This window comes from Aedes aegypti, chromosome 3 (genome assembly GCF_002204515.2).
Source record: "Aedes aegypti strain LVP_AGWG chromosome 3, AaegL5.0 Primary Assembly, whole genome shotgun sequence".
NCBI lineage: Eukaryota > Metazoa > Arthropoda > Insecta > Diptera > Culicidae > Aedes > Aedes aegypti.
Genome location: NC_035109.1, coordinates 53,733,314 through 53,747,887, shown reverse-complemented (window position 1 = coordinate 53,747,887; position 14,574 = coordinate 53,733,314). Strand labels below are relative to the sequence as shown.

The following is a 14,574-nucleotide window of genomic DNA, read 5'->3' as shown; positions in this document are numbered from 1 at the left end:
CTAAACATTACATATAATTTGCAATTGGATTAGATGGACAAATTGATGTGAAGATTTGCGAAAAAGTTACACGTCTTCTCAGTGAGAATCGAACTCACGACTCCCCGATCTCTAGTTGGGGCGCGTTAACCACTACGCCATGAGAGGACTCATGAACGCAGAAGTTAACCTGAATTCGATTTCAGCTCAATAATCACGTGGTCCTCTTTCGCAAAGTGCACCTCTTTCGGAAGAATTAGATGCCCATCCAAACACAACGCTTTCTATATATATCCAATGCCTAGCCCGAGAGCGCATTGTTTTTTAGATATAGGAATAGGACACTACACTAGCCAGCAACTGCGCTGGCTGAGGTTTCTATTGTGTGGGTTTCCAATGGGTCGCGACGTTCTCAAACGACCGGTTACGGAACATGAGTCCGTTGCTCGATAAATACTTGTTTTAATTATGAATCGTGGTTTACGGCAAACCAGCCGAGTGGAAGTTTAACAACTACCGAAAAGCTAAACATTACATATAATTTGCAATTGGATTAGATGGACAAATTGATGTGAAGATTTGCGAAAAAGTTACACGTCTTCTCAGTGAGAATCGAACTCACGACTCCCCGATCTCTAGTTGGGGCGCGTTAACCACTACGCCATGAGAGGACTCATGAACGCAGAAGTTAACCTGAATTCGATTTCAGCTCAATAATCACGTGGTCCTCTTTCGCAAAGTGCACCTCTTTCGGAAGAATTAGATGCCCATCCAAACACAACGCTTTCTATATATATCCAATGCCTAGCCCGAGAGCGCATTGTTTTTTAGATATAGGAATAGGACACTACACTAGCCAGCAACTGCGCTGGCTGAGGTTTCTATTGTGTGGGCTTCCAATGGGTCGCGACGTTCTCAAACGACCGGTTACGGAACATGAGTCCGTTGCTCGATAAATACTTGTTTTAATTATGAATCGTGGTTTACGGCAAACCAGCCGAGTGGAAGTTTAACAACTACCGAAAAGCTAAACATTACATATAATTTGCAATTGGATTAGATGGACAAATTGATGTGAAGATTTGCGAAAAAGTTACACGTCTTCTCAGTGAGAATCGAACTCACGACTCCCCGATCTCTAGTTGGGGCGCGTTAACCACTACGCCATGAGAGGACTCATGAACGCAGAAGTTAACCTGAATTCGATTTCAGCTCAATAATCACGTGGTCCTCTTTCGCAAAGTGCACCTCTTTCGGAAGAATTAGATGCCCATCCAAACACAACGCTTTCTATATATATCCAATGCCTAGCCCGAGAGCGCATTGTTTTTTAGATATAGGAATAGGACACTACACTAGCCAGCAACTGCGCTGGCTGAGGTTTCTATTGTGTGGGCTTCCAATGGGTCGCGACGTTCTCAAACGACCGGTTACGGAACATGAGTCCGTTGCTCGATAAATACTTGTTTTAATTATGAATCGTGGTTTACGGCAAACCAGCCGAGTGGAAGTTTAACAACTACCGAAAAGCTAAACATTACATATAATTTGCAATTGGATTAGATGGACAAATTGATGTGAAGATTTGCGAAAAAGTTACACGTCTTCTCAGTGAGAATCGAACTCACGACTCCCCGATCTCTAGTTGGGGCGCGTTAACCACTACGCCATGAGAGGACTCATGAACGCAGAAGAAATTTGATTTTTTCATTAAAAAAAATATGTTTTGGGTAGTTTTTGTTGCATAACTAAGTCAATACCATTTTTTAGAAAAATGTGTTGTATGAACAATTTGAAAACAACTTAATTTTGCTTCAAAAACGTTTTAAAAGATTTGGAATCGGTTGAGGCTTCATAAATAAGTTAAGGTCAAACAAAGATGATTTTTTTAATTAGTCAGTTAGTTTCGATTTGCGACAAATTTCATGTTATACAAAGTTTTCGTAAATTAAATTTTGAAAACAATGGTGCTAAAAGTTTCAAAATTTGATTGTAAAATAACGAAGTTATGGTAACTTCACTGAAGGCCATTTTTTATAACTTGAAAATTCACCTTCAAGACGCTTGCGCCACCTCTAAATCTTAATGTTTTTAGCGCAAACTTTGAAGTATCTCTTTTAATGTGATTTGAATTCATAGGAGCACATGAATTTTTGATTTTAAGAACTTTTGAAAAATAAGCAGCAGTCTAATGCATAGTATTGTGCATCCAGATTAACTTTAAACCGAAGTTCATAAGAGAAATGAATTATCAGTAATATCACCGACAAAAGTTCGCCGAAGTTCGGCGTCGGTATTCTACCGAAATGCTACGCCGACAAAGGCAATCTTTATGCGTCGACGAAGCACCAAATAAGAATGCCGACACCGAACTTCGCCGAAAGTTTGACTGCCGAATTTCTAATTGTCACTCGAATTGTCAATATAACATAGACTGACTGTACATATCAATGCACAGTGGGACGGATAGGGGTTTTAGGAGGAAAGATAGAACTCACGTCTTCAATTGCGATTTTACGTAAAAATGATGTTCTACAAGTTGTTTCTAATATAAAAACAATTTTTTTGGTCGGAACGAAAATTAGGGTGGCCCTATGTAAAAAAAGATAACCATTAAAACTTTTTTATTTTAAGGAATATTGACATATCTTGTTCTACAAAGTTGAAGATCGGAGAATTTTGAGCTGATTTGATAAAAAAAGTTTTTTCCTAGCTCAAAAATTGACCGTTTTAGAGCATTTTTCGCTATTGATGTACGGTGTCCCTTTCAAAAATAGCTTTTGTGTTATATTTTTTTTATTTTTAGATATCTCATCAAAGTTGGCATTCCTTCATCTTTGAACGATTGAGACGCATATTTTGAGGCCTATACTATTTTGTCGGTGAATAGTTATTAACATTTTTCATGAAAAACAAACGTTTTTTACATGTACATGTAGTTGGGGCAAAAAAAAAGATTTTTTTTGTATGACACAGAAAGATCTGAAGCCAATCTGGACTCGGACATCACTAACATCCTCAACAACAACGAGTCAAATGAAGACAGACTAGTTCATTTTCTTAAAAAATGTAAATTGTTAGATAGTATTTAAGCATATATCTTTCTGTTTATTTTTCATTTTTTTTTCTCTGGAGGCGAATGACATTGAAGTTAAAACCTCCTTAATAAATAATAATAAATAAATAAATAATAATAATAATAATCTTTCGGTTTTAAATCGGAATAAAAAACTAACTTATTTCATATTCTTATATACGTACTTCCGAAAAGAGTCAAAGGAGCTCAGCAATATAAATAAGCAGAAAAGTTTTTTGAAATTGTCTTCCAAATTTACCTCACGGTTGAATTTCCTGACATGGCTCATCCCAAACTTCCGAATACTTCTGTTCTGGGATTTGCCGGGCTCTTTGGGAAACATTCTGATTGGAAGTAACGAATGCTCAATTACTAGGTAATTTGTCCACCGACAAATTACTAGTAATTTGTCCACCGTAGGAGATATATCGTATCTGGAACGGTATATTACTAGAGTACGATTTCTTATTATGACGCTGACTTTCAAGGCTAGATTAAGAAGAATAACTATATGCATTATTTGATCATGTTTAGATGTTTTGATTAATTAAGGCTATAATTTAAAGATATCCATGCCTGAAAATTGAACATTATAGTAAATTTGGGAGTTCCTTCAAAAATCAGTTAGTAACGGTTAATTATATATGAACCAGTCATATCATTAGCAAACAGATCCGACGAAGTATAATACGATTATTCACATTTTTAAGCTGACAAACACTATCGTCATGCTAACACAATTCATTTTGTTTTTCCAACTATACAAACATATGTATAAACATGTTTTTTTTGGTTATCAAAAAGTCTTTAACTTTTCATCAGAAAAAAAATTGTATCAATATTCTTTTTTTAATTTTGGCATCGCGTCCCTACTGGAACAGATCATACTTCTCAGGTTATTGTTGTTAGGAGCACTTCCACAGTTATTAACTGCGAGCTTTCTTTGCCATATTTTTCTTTTTGCATTCGTATATCGTATGTATTAGTATCGATGATACTTTATGTCCAAGGAAGTAAATTAAATTTTCATTACAAAAAGACTCTTGTATCTATTTGTTTCCATTAGCTATATCTTTTATGTTTGCGTTTCAATTAGTCTTGAAAGTAATGGGAAGCCAATTTCACTAAGAAACTTGAAATAATAAAAATTAAACACAAAAAAAAAACAATTTTTGATGGGCCACCCTACATCAATAGCAAAAAATGCTCTAAAACGGTCAATTTTTTAGCTAGGAAAAAACTTTTTTATCAAATCAGCTTAAAATTCTCCGATCTTCAACTTTGTAGAATAAGCTATGTCAATATTCCTTAAAATAAAAAAGTTTTAATGATTATCTTTTTTTACATAGGGCCACCCTAATTTTCGTTCCGACCAAAAAAATTGTTTTTATATTAGAAACAACTTTGTAGAACATCATTTTTACGTAAAATCACAATTGAAGGCGTGAGTTCCATTTTTCCTCCTAAAACCTCAATCCGTCCCACTGTGCAATGGCTGCCACACTTTTCAAGAGATTCGATTGATTTTTTTCAATTATCTAGGAAATTACCTCATGTATATGCTTCTAGTATGTAGCATGTACATATATTGCATACTCACCATTTTCCTTCTATCTTTCTAGCAATTCCACGCGACCAACCTTACAGCAATCTCAGCTCCCCACGTGGCTCGATCATCAGCAGCAAGAATCGCCATCTGTCGTCTCCGCTGCGAAAGAAATCCCTCACCACAAGGCTGGAATCCCGTGCCCGCATGAGCCCCGATCTGTTCAATCTCGGTGGAGGTCCTCCAGCGCGACATCTTAACATCGACCATCGCCAGCTCATGTCCGAAGAATTCGATGATATCCTTACGGTGACCACCACAACCAACGACACCGACAAGGATAGTAACGATATCGTCATTCTGGACTACCCCTCGACTAGCAGCACCACAACTCCCCAGCCTTCGGACGTCGACTTGCTGACGCCGGAAAAGGTCCATTTCATGCCACCGCTAACCAGACGGCCCAATCCCATGACCACTTCGCTGAGCTCCACGTCCACTTCTAAGAGTTCCCTAATCAATCGATTCTTACGGAATGTGACCCAGAAGAAGATTCTGGAAGCCACCATCAAGCAGAACAGCTTCTTCCAGTCGAAGCTGAGCACGGAAAAGAAGCTCTTTGACAACCTGGTCCCGAAGGGAGTTAAAACGTTGAACCGAGAGCTAATCGAAGATCTGAACGCGGAGATCGCAATGGAAATTGAGCTCAGTTCATCTGCTTGTCAGCTGGATCGGATTCAACTGAATGATTCGCATGTTGGGGAAGGCGGCTACGGGTTAGCCCTTGGGGATATCAAATTCGACGGCGGGGGCGTTGGAGTGGGGGAAATTCCGGTGGAGATTTTCAACGGCAATCGATTACACATCTTTCGCAACGAGAACGAAGCGTTGATGAAGGTTTTCAAGCTTTACAATGGCTACAGTCGGGAGGGGTATATGACGCCGGTGTTGGTTTTCTTGACCGATAAAACGCTGTACGTAACGGACCAGGTTAGGAATAGATTATGTAATAAGTTTGTGCTTCCTTATTCGGAATTGGATGTGATATTGGTGGGACCGTACGGCAATACAGTGCTGTTAAGTAATTCGGCGCGAGATATGCAGCAGGTTTTGCTTGCTGGAGGACCATATCCGGCGGATGGGCTGGTTGCCAGCTTAGAGCTTTGTGCCAGGAGAGGTGGATCGGTATTGCCAGCTGTTGGCCAGCTCACTTTGGATCATTTAGCACCGCTGCAGGCTTTTGTGCGGGACAACTCGAATGTAAGCCGGGAGGACAAATGGAAGTACTACGCAGTGGTGAATGTTCCTGCTGGATCACTTGGAAGTGAGGAAGAGCCACTTGGACCGCATATAAAGGGTCCACTGATGCACCGGAGAATGTCGCATGCCGGTTTCGTAGATCAATGGTCTGCCGGGTACTTCCTGCTGAAGTAAGTTAAAGTTTCATTGAATATTAACTTTTGTATGTTGTGGGTCCCGTACTATCAAATTTACCCACATTATCACACATTATCACATGATTGATTCATTACAGAGCCGGAGTACTATACCTATTTGCGGATGCTACTCAAAAGCTACCAACTTGGGCCGTCACCTTGGCCGAGTGCCAAGGAGCTCGACGATCTCTCAGCTCTGGTAGACCGTACTGTTTCGAACTGCTGCTGAGGACCGGAGCCTTACAGCTGGCAGCTCCTGATGAGTACGTTGCGTCCGATTGGCTTCAAGCTCTTGTCCAAGCCGCAAGTGGGGTAAGATTGTTGTGTTGAATATCTCCAAGCTTTCCTCATATTCATATTCAACCCTCCCATTCCATCAAAAGCAGCTCTTTGAACTTCAAGAACGTCGCAAGACTCTGGGTTGCACTCTGATCTTGACCTCGAACCACTTGCTGACCCTTCGGGAAGACTTCAGTGCACCGCTGCGGCGAAACACCGTTTCAATCAGTGCAAATTCCAGCATCATGGTGTCCCCGGCCAAGGAAAATGTCAACCCAAATGCTCAACAACATCCACAACAGTCTAGTCAGCAGAGAAAGCTAAGCAACTCCAACATGTTGGATACTTCTAGTGAGGTTAGTAGGATTACACTTCGATTCACCCAATCCTGCTAATGTATAGCTATTCCAAAGCTCACATGCTTTATATGAGCTTTAGAATAGTCCTATAAGTTCAAAAAGGCGAATTAGCGGACTAGTGGTTACTTGAGATTGTTCCGTTGTTCAAATATTGACCCATATCTCTCCAAACAGATAAGTTCCATCCGTTCAACGGGAAGCACCCCCACTCGGTTCAACAGTTCGATTATCTGCGGCAGCGATCGCCTGTCTAACTCAACCACCAGCACGCCGACCAAAGGTGGCATGCTACTTCAGAACGGTGGAATCATAAATTCACCTTCCCGTAGTTGCCGCCGACAGTCATCGGTGGATGGCATTACCCTGGGAGGTGCGGGTGGTGATGACCGCAGCCATACTAACATGACTAGTTTCTATGGCAAAAACTCCGGCGTGGAAGTGCTGACTTGCGCGAGCATCGACGAGATGACCGCCGTCAAGATTCCAGCGGTGTCGTCCAACTGGTGGTGTATTTTGGTAAGGTCCACGTTGGTTTTAATAAAGCGCTCAACTAATGGAAACGCTATTTTCGGAACAGGAATTCGAGTGCCAGGAGGTTCGTGAGACATCGGACGATTTGGTCGTGTTCTTTTCTACAAGTTCGGAGCAAGAGAGATTCCTCTCGATGTTGGAATCGATTTGGCTCACGAAGAAGGTAAGCATTAGACTAGCCCAGATTGCATGAAATTACTCAATTGAAACCCTGAACCTTCAAATGATATCTTGGTTACTTGATGTTGCTTCTTGAAATTATTTGTTGCCTAAAACTTTGAGCCATTCGTAAAAGCTTAAACGCAAACGGTTCAAAGTTATTTATTTTATTTTTTTATTTTATCTTTATTAAGGAGACTTTCAGCCAGTGCACTATGGTTCGAAGGCGGTCAAAACCTCAAAAATCAAAATTGTTTGCTCCGACCGGTAATATTCCAACGTTTGAAGCAGATTCTTTGAATTTTGAATTTTATACAACTCTTTGAGTGAACCGTGGACATGATTTTTCAAGAAAATTAATAATTGCAATCCATTTTTCACCAGCTATTTATGAATTAAAAGAGAGCTCAAACCACAATGGTATCTTCAGAGAAATTGTTTGTAGATACATAAAGTACACCTAAACAGAATACAATTTTTGATTGAATTCATACAAAGTAAATTTAGACAAAAAAAATCTTTAAAAAACATATTATTTTTTATAAAAGTACCCTAAGACATTAGTAGCCCGCGAATGCCCGCGATGAGAATAAGTTCATTCGAAAGCTAAAAACAAGAGCTTTCAAGTAAGGTACAAATTATTTTGCGAAAACTTGCGATAGACCACTTTCAACGCGTTTGAAGGTATACGGAGAGCAATTCTAGTTGAATAATGAGAATCCTGTGATACGCTAGTACGTGCATTGCAATCGTAGTAGCCATGAATGGCATCCCGAGAAGGAACGATTTACTCGCACCTATCTTTTTCTTCATCTTCTTTCTGGCGTTACGTCCCAACAGGGACAAAGCCTGCTTCTCAGCTCATATTTCATATGAGCACTTCCGCAGTTGTTGACTAAGAACTTTTTTTCCGATTAAACATTTTTGCATGTCTATACCGTGTGGCAGGTAAGCCCTGGGAAGTCGAGAAAATTTACTTTACGAAAAGATCCTTGACCGGTGGGATTCGGACCCACGTGAGCTTGGTCTTGCTGAATAGCTGCGCGCTTACTGCTACGACTCTATGCGCCCCTATGAAATTTTGGAATTATAGCTTAATATAATATTGTTCACACTTTATTTTGTATTACAGTGCCTTCCCGATTTTGGCAACAACGGGTGAATTTTATGTTGCCAAATTGGGGATGTTGCCAAATTCGGGAATTTTTGTTTACTTGTATTTTTTACCCTTATGAGTTCTGTAAGCCTTAAATAGGGCATGGGAATCTCTTGTCAATTATAAAACTAGCTTATTCAAGTTATAAGTTATAAAAAATAATGACCGTGCAAAGCATTATTAATGTGCATAATTCCAGAGCTAAAAGTCAATAAATCAATACAGCGCCGGCCATATCCTCGGGGTTATTAAGGAAGGGAAAACATATTTATTAGATAATCATCGTTACCAAAGAATCTTCTGCATCTACACAGTTGTTATGGAACGGATATTGAGTTGGTAAAATAAAATACAGTGGGATTCCGTTTTTGGCAACAAAGTCGAAATTTTCAGTCGCCAAAAACAAAACCGTGCCAAAATCGGAACCTATATTTTAAATTTTATTTTTCAACTATTGGTTTCGAAAACATCATTAGAATATTATTACATCATCCTTATGGCCCATATTGCATCGAGACTTCGGAACGGTTCACTTCGAAGCAGTTTTCCGTAGGGTTGTACTACGAATCCAAACGTTCTACATACTTTTTACCCCACAACGTCTTCAATGATTTTTTAGAAGCTATTTGTATGAGTGGGCCATGTAAATCAATAATCGCAAAAGTGACCTTTATTCAAGAGATGGGCATTTTCTTAAAACTGTGAGAAAAGAAGAAAGAAATAAAATATGTTACTGTATTCTTACAAAGACGTAATTACAAAACAAAAGCGCTGGGTAGTACAAAACGGCATGAAATTTTTTTGTAATTTATTTAACATCAAATATAAGTTCAATTTCTAGGCTTCAGTATAAAATTTGACCATAACTCAGTAGGTTAAAATTTGCTCCTTTAATTTATGTTTCTGATAAAGTAAAGCATTTCATAATGAATGATTGATGGCAGTCAAAAAAGCAAACATAAAAAATTACATCTCATGATCTGCGACTCGTAAGTTTGTAGAAAACACAAACAAGCTTCTTATAATTTTTAATTGAAATGAGTTTCAATTGAGCATGATATGTGTTTTACGTTGTGCTACTTTTCCCCGAATGTCGGTTCCCCAAATAGCCTGTTTCCCCGAAAAGTTTTTAGTATTCATAATTGTCATTAATTGTTCCATTTTGATTGGCGATTCTTTCTAGTTTTGCTGTCCTCAGCATTTTTGGCAATATGTGTTTAGTCTAGAACGATCAAATATCTCCTTCTTTTGATTGGTTATCGGTCTGTCTAGTTCAACACCCTGTCACTAAAAAACTATTCTTGTACTCTGTAAACTGCATCACTTTAAGGGGAAACGCATCTTTCGGGGAAATGACATAAGAGGAAAGGTCATTCGGAGAAAAGTAGCACAATCATGTTAAACACCTACCTTATTATTCACAGGATCAAAACACTACTAGAAATTCAAATTACCTCGCTAGGAATTTACAGGAGACTCTAGAAATCTTAAGAGTTTTTTTTTGTTTTCGTTTAGTATGATGTGGACATAATCTCCAATAACCAATTAAACATTCTCAGGATCCAAAAAAAAAAATCCACACGTTCGATCCATATTCTTTTCAACGTGCATCTGTCGTGTCGATTGGCAAAGTAAAATAACGTGTAAAATCTATGATTATGTTAAAGATTGACTTTGGTTCGACAGCAACGATTTTTTCACAAGATTTGAACGTGTTTTACAATGGCAATATCCATCACTAGTAGAACTAGTTTGCCTATCGTGACAAGGACTCACACTTGCCATTCACGCCTGACATGTTAAATAACAAGTTATTTTTGGAAAAACCGGGCGCTCGTAATGGGTGCCTGGAATCGGAAAATACCCAATCGCTAATAAATCCTACTGCTACGTTTTCGATAATTTGTAAATTAACGTGTTTTACATTTAATTTTGGATTGCCGATAGCGACTGGTTTTACACCATCGTTTGAAGTGTTTTACAATTAGTGAAAATTCACGTGTGAAACACGTTAATCGAGCTTGTAGGATCATGACTTATGAACCAGCCAAATTGGGGTTTCATTTAACGCTTAACTATTTCAACAATGGGGTCTAAAGTTTCATAAGTAATAGCTTTGAATTATTTAAAAACCATTACTTGAAATCATTTTCATAGCAATCACTAGAAGGAATGACCCGCTTTCTATGTTGAGTACAAGATCACTGAAATAAAAGGCAAACATTATTATCGATTGATAATTTTAATAAGGCATTAATCATTGCGTTTGTTTCCAATTTTAATTAATTGACTTATGAAATTTAGTAATGAAATTCTTCACCAATATCAAAAGAAAAAGTTAAAAACTTCAACAATAAATGTTGTGACGCTAAATCATAATTATTCCTAAAGAATTTTGCCTTAGTGTAGCTTCAAAAGTGCTTGCCAGCAACAAATATGTTTAACATATCTATTTTACTGATTCGTTGCTGCTTTCTGGAGCTGCTAAAATGTGGGATCAAATTTCATGATTTGATTGAAGTATTTTTGATTGTCTAAATAATTTTGGCTTCACTTTTGCAAGGTGCAAAACCTTAGAATATGAGGCACAATCTTCTTCTTCTTATTCTTCTGGGCATTACGTCTTCACTGGGACAAAGCCTGCTTCTCAGTTTTCTTTTAAAGACAACGACACGTTAAGCTTCCAGTGGACGATTTGCCCTTTGAAGAAAGCACCACACTAGACAACGGAATAGCATGCAACTCCCAGTGGCACAATCGAAATACATTTCTGACGAAAAGTTTTCCGAACTGAAACGGAAATCGAACCCACACCCCTTGACTCGATGCGGAAAAATGCTTGGTAACACTAACCGCACGGCCACGAAGCCCTGCTTAGCTTAGTGTTCTTATGAGCACTTCCACAAATATTAACTGAGACACAATATGAATTTAATTTATCACGATTGAAAGCACAATTCAAAATGCAAATTCAATTACAAAGGTTGCAATTTTTATTACCTTTTGTAATAGAAATACTCGATTTAATTTTGATTTTTATAGACCTTGTGTTATTTATGAGCACCCATTAGGTTGAGAACTCTAAACATTGATTTTTGGACTTGTTGCCAAAATCGGGAAGAAATTGTTGCCAAAAACGGGTGTTGCCAAAATCGGGGGTAGACAAAATCGGGTGTTGCCAAAATCGGAAAGGCACTGTATTATGCTATTGAAGTGCTTTGAACTAAAATTTTAATTGATACTTAATAATGTATTTACCAAATAAAATAACACAAATTATCTCGGCTTATTAACATGTTCGAAAGAAACTATTTTCTTCGAATGCAGCCTCCAGATAATATAAAACAAATTGGAACAAATCCCTACGTGGATTTGTTTTTTCTACCCAAGTAAGTATGAAAACAGCTTAAGCTATAGACATGTCAATCATGCTGAAACTGATTAAATTTATGGTACTTGAGGCAGGGTTAAACCTACATTTGCATAATATGTCCACAGTTTTTTTGATATCACATGAATTGCAACATATATTTTCGAATGATTTTTCAAATCACGAGTTCACCGTAGTGATTTGTTTCACAAATTTGAATAATTAGCGTATTGAAAAGATATAGTTGGAAATTTAGAAGAAATGAACATATTTTTAATATCATATTTTTGGGTAATTGTTTATAAGTTTTCGTCAAAAATTTCACTTTGTTGTTTTAGCTATTTTAGTTGTGTATGGAAAAAATATTCAAAAATATATGTTGAAATACAACTTATGCCTGACATGCTGTGAAAATTTTGTTTAAATCCGTCAGTAAATAACTGAGAACTAGCTTGCCCGAGTTGACCATTTTGTATGGAAGATTGAAAAAGTTGAAAATGTAATCTTTATATTCTAATTATCAGTCCAAAACTAGAAACATTTGAAAATAAAGGTCCATAATACTTAAATATGGCATCGAATATGTCAATAATATGATTTCAGCTATTTTGAAGAGAGTTTGAGGTTTTGGCCGACATTTGTTCTAGATCGCACCACTGTGCAGTGGCTGGTTCGTCTCCGTGAAAAAAGAGGGCGTTACATTGGCCCTCCTGGGCAGTAATACTTATACAGAGTAACATTTTTTGGTTAAGGAAAGACAATCATTCGTAATATAAAAGCTATTTCCGTTGGATAGTGCAGGTGCGGGTGCGTGATCTGTTCCAGGCTGTATTCTAGGGTGGTTCAATTAAACGAATTCGTTGTCAAGCGTGGTCAAGTTGATTTATTCTGTCGGGGAGGATGGCTAGATGTTGTGGTATAGTTCGATGTCTTTTAAACAGGCATTACATTTTATCCCATCTTTCGATCATCTGAGTATGATATGGATCGAATTGTGAGATATCATCTTAGCGCTCTATGATCAATTTTTCGTCAGTATCTTATGCTCAGATGAGTCATCTTGAGCTAAGCAATCCCCGCGTTTGATTTACTTGGGGTAAACACCATGAGAAACAAACACATTTGACAATGAATTGGTGGGTGTTCAGACAGACCGGAAAACATGATATTTTTGCCTTGTAAAGATAAGCCAAGAACTCAAATAATTCTGATCTTTACGATGCACTTTTGATACAGATGATTACTCAAATAGATTCACAATGCTTGGAGTACGCTTTATCGAAATCATTATAAAACGCTTAGTCCATTCTGACCAACCAACCAAAATTCTGATAAATATCGATCAATTTTTATCGAAAACCTAAATTTAGGGAAATAAAAGCATAAAATTACATTGAATTGATACAGTTGTTGCAATAAATAAAAATAACTTCAATTGATAATCAGAAGGAGCCCATTTCTTGATGTCAATTCATTTACATATTTACACTTCAACATTTGAGCTCTATCCAATAATTACCAACAGCTATCCCCGTGTTGAACTCTGATTAGTTGACGTACATCCCGTGGCATATGGGAATCCAGTCAATTGAACATGATTCCTAGCGGCAACAATTACAATGTTCACTCCATATTGCACCGAAACGAAAATTATGTTGAAAAGACGTTAAATGACATAAGTTACGAAGTTTCTTAGATGCAGTTCATCGCATTACGTGGAATCTTTCAAAACCGCCCCACAAGAAAACCGGAAGATAACAATCTGCTCATGAAACAAATGGTCATATAGTCTAGATTTCCTTGATAACTAGACAGCTGAAAACTCAAGTAAATATATTCACTATGTAAGTGACCAAGAGGAACTTCCCGCTCACTCTATAAAAAAAAGAATTTTGTTCTTGGAAATACTGTAATTTTATTATAAAAATAATACAAGCCCAACATTCAGGTACAAGAAAAAGCTTGTGTCGTTCAGAAACAGTATAGCTTTCATCTCTCGAAAATCGCTTGGCTGGCCACGGTTTACCAATATTTCACAATGATTTCTCGCCACACTTGGTTCCAAATACGACGGTATATTCGAAGAAAAAAAGTTTTCCAAAATTGCTTTCCAATCATTGTTGGTAACTCTGTAAAGAAACGTTGAAAAATAGCATAATAAAAGCAAATACTTAAAATGGTAAATTGTTCCAAACCACCAAACAGTCTTGACAGCTGTTATCTTTTAATGCTCAAGATTGAGAGATGATATCATTTCAGAGCGCTCTTGGATTACAGATAATATCTTTCCGTTATCCAAAGATGATCTCGTTCATCAGATGAGATTGCAATGCCTGCTTTTAAATAATTCATAAGTCGTGTGATGTTGTCAGGGTCGTTGTTGAGAGTCAGGAATGTCATGCAGCATGCGAGCAGCCTGATGTTGAGGACAATTAATGATGAAGTGCTCCACCGAGTATAATACATTGCAAGCGGGACAGATTCTTCGGAAAGGTCCCTCCCCTCCCATATTGTGAGAAGCCTTTGTGTGACCCGTGCGAAGTCTGGACATAATTTTTTGCTCGAGATGGTTTTTGGGGTCAACCCATCGTGTAATATCATATTTAATTTTTCGTAAGAAAAGGTTACGTGTGTTCAGCCACTTAAGCGCCCAGGAGTCCCTAATGGTCGTAGTGATCCAGCG

At 37.8% G+C, this 14,574-nt stretch overlaps 1 protein-coding gene across 2 annotated transcripts in view; it reads left to right on the top strand.

Moving 5' to 3' along the window:
* The window catches only part of LOC5576751, a 58,934-nt gene that overhangs the window by 26,117 nt on the left and 18,243 nt on the right, over positions 1-14,574 (top strand). Inside the window, exons 4-8 of one of the 2 annotated variants that reach the window (XM_021852663.1) lie at positions 4,678-6,031; positions 6,136-6,349; positions 6,421-6,672; positions 6,850-7,191; positions 7,253-7,369. In XM_021852663.1, coding sequence (XP_021708355.1) covers positions 4,678-6,031; positions 6,136-6,349; positions 6,421-6,672; positions 6,850-7,191; positions 7,253-7,369 — 2,279 coding nt within the window. The remainder of the gene's footprint in view (positions 1-4,677; positions 6,032-6,135; positions 6,350-6,420; positions 6,673-6,849; positions 7,192-7,252; positions 7,370-14,574) is intronic. The other variant, XM_021852664.1, reaches the window with a different exon arrangement.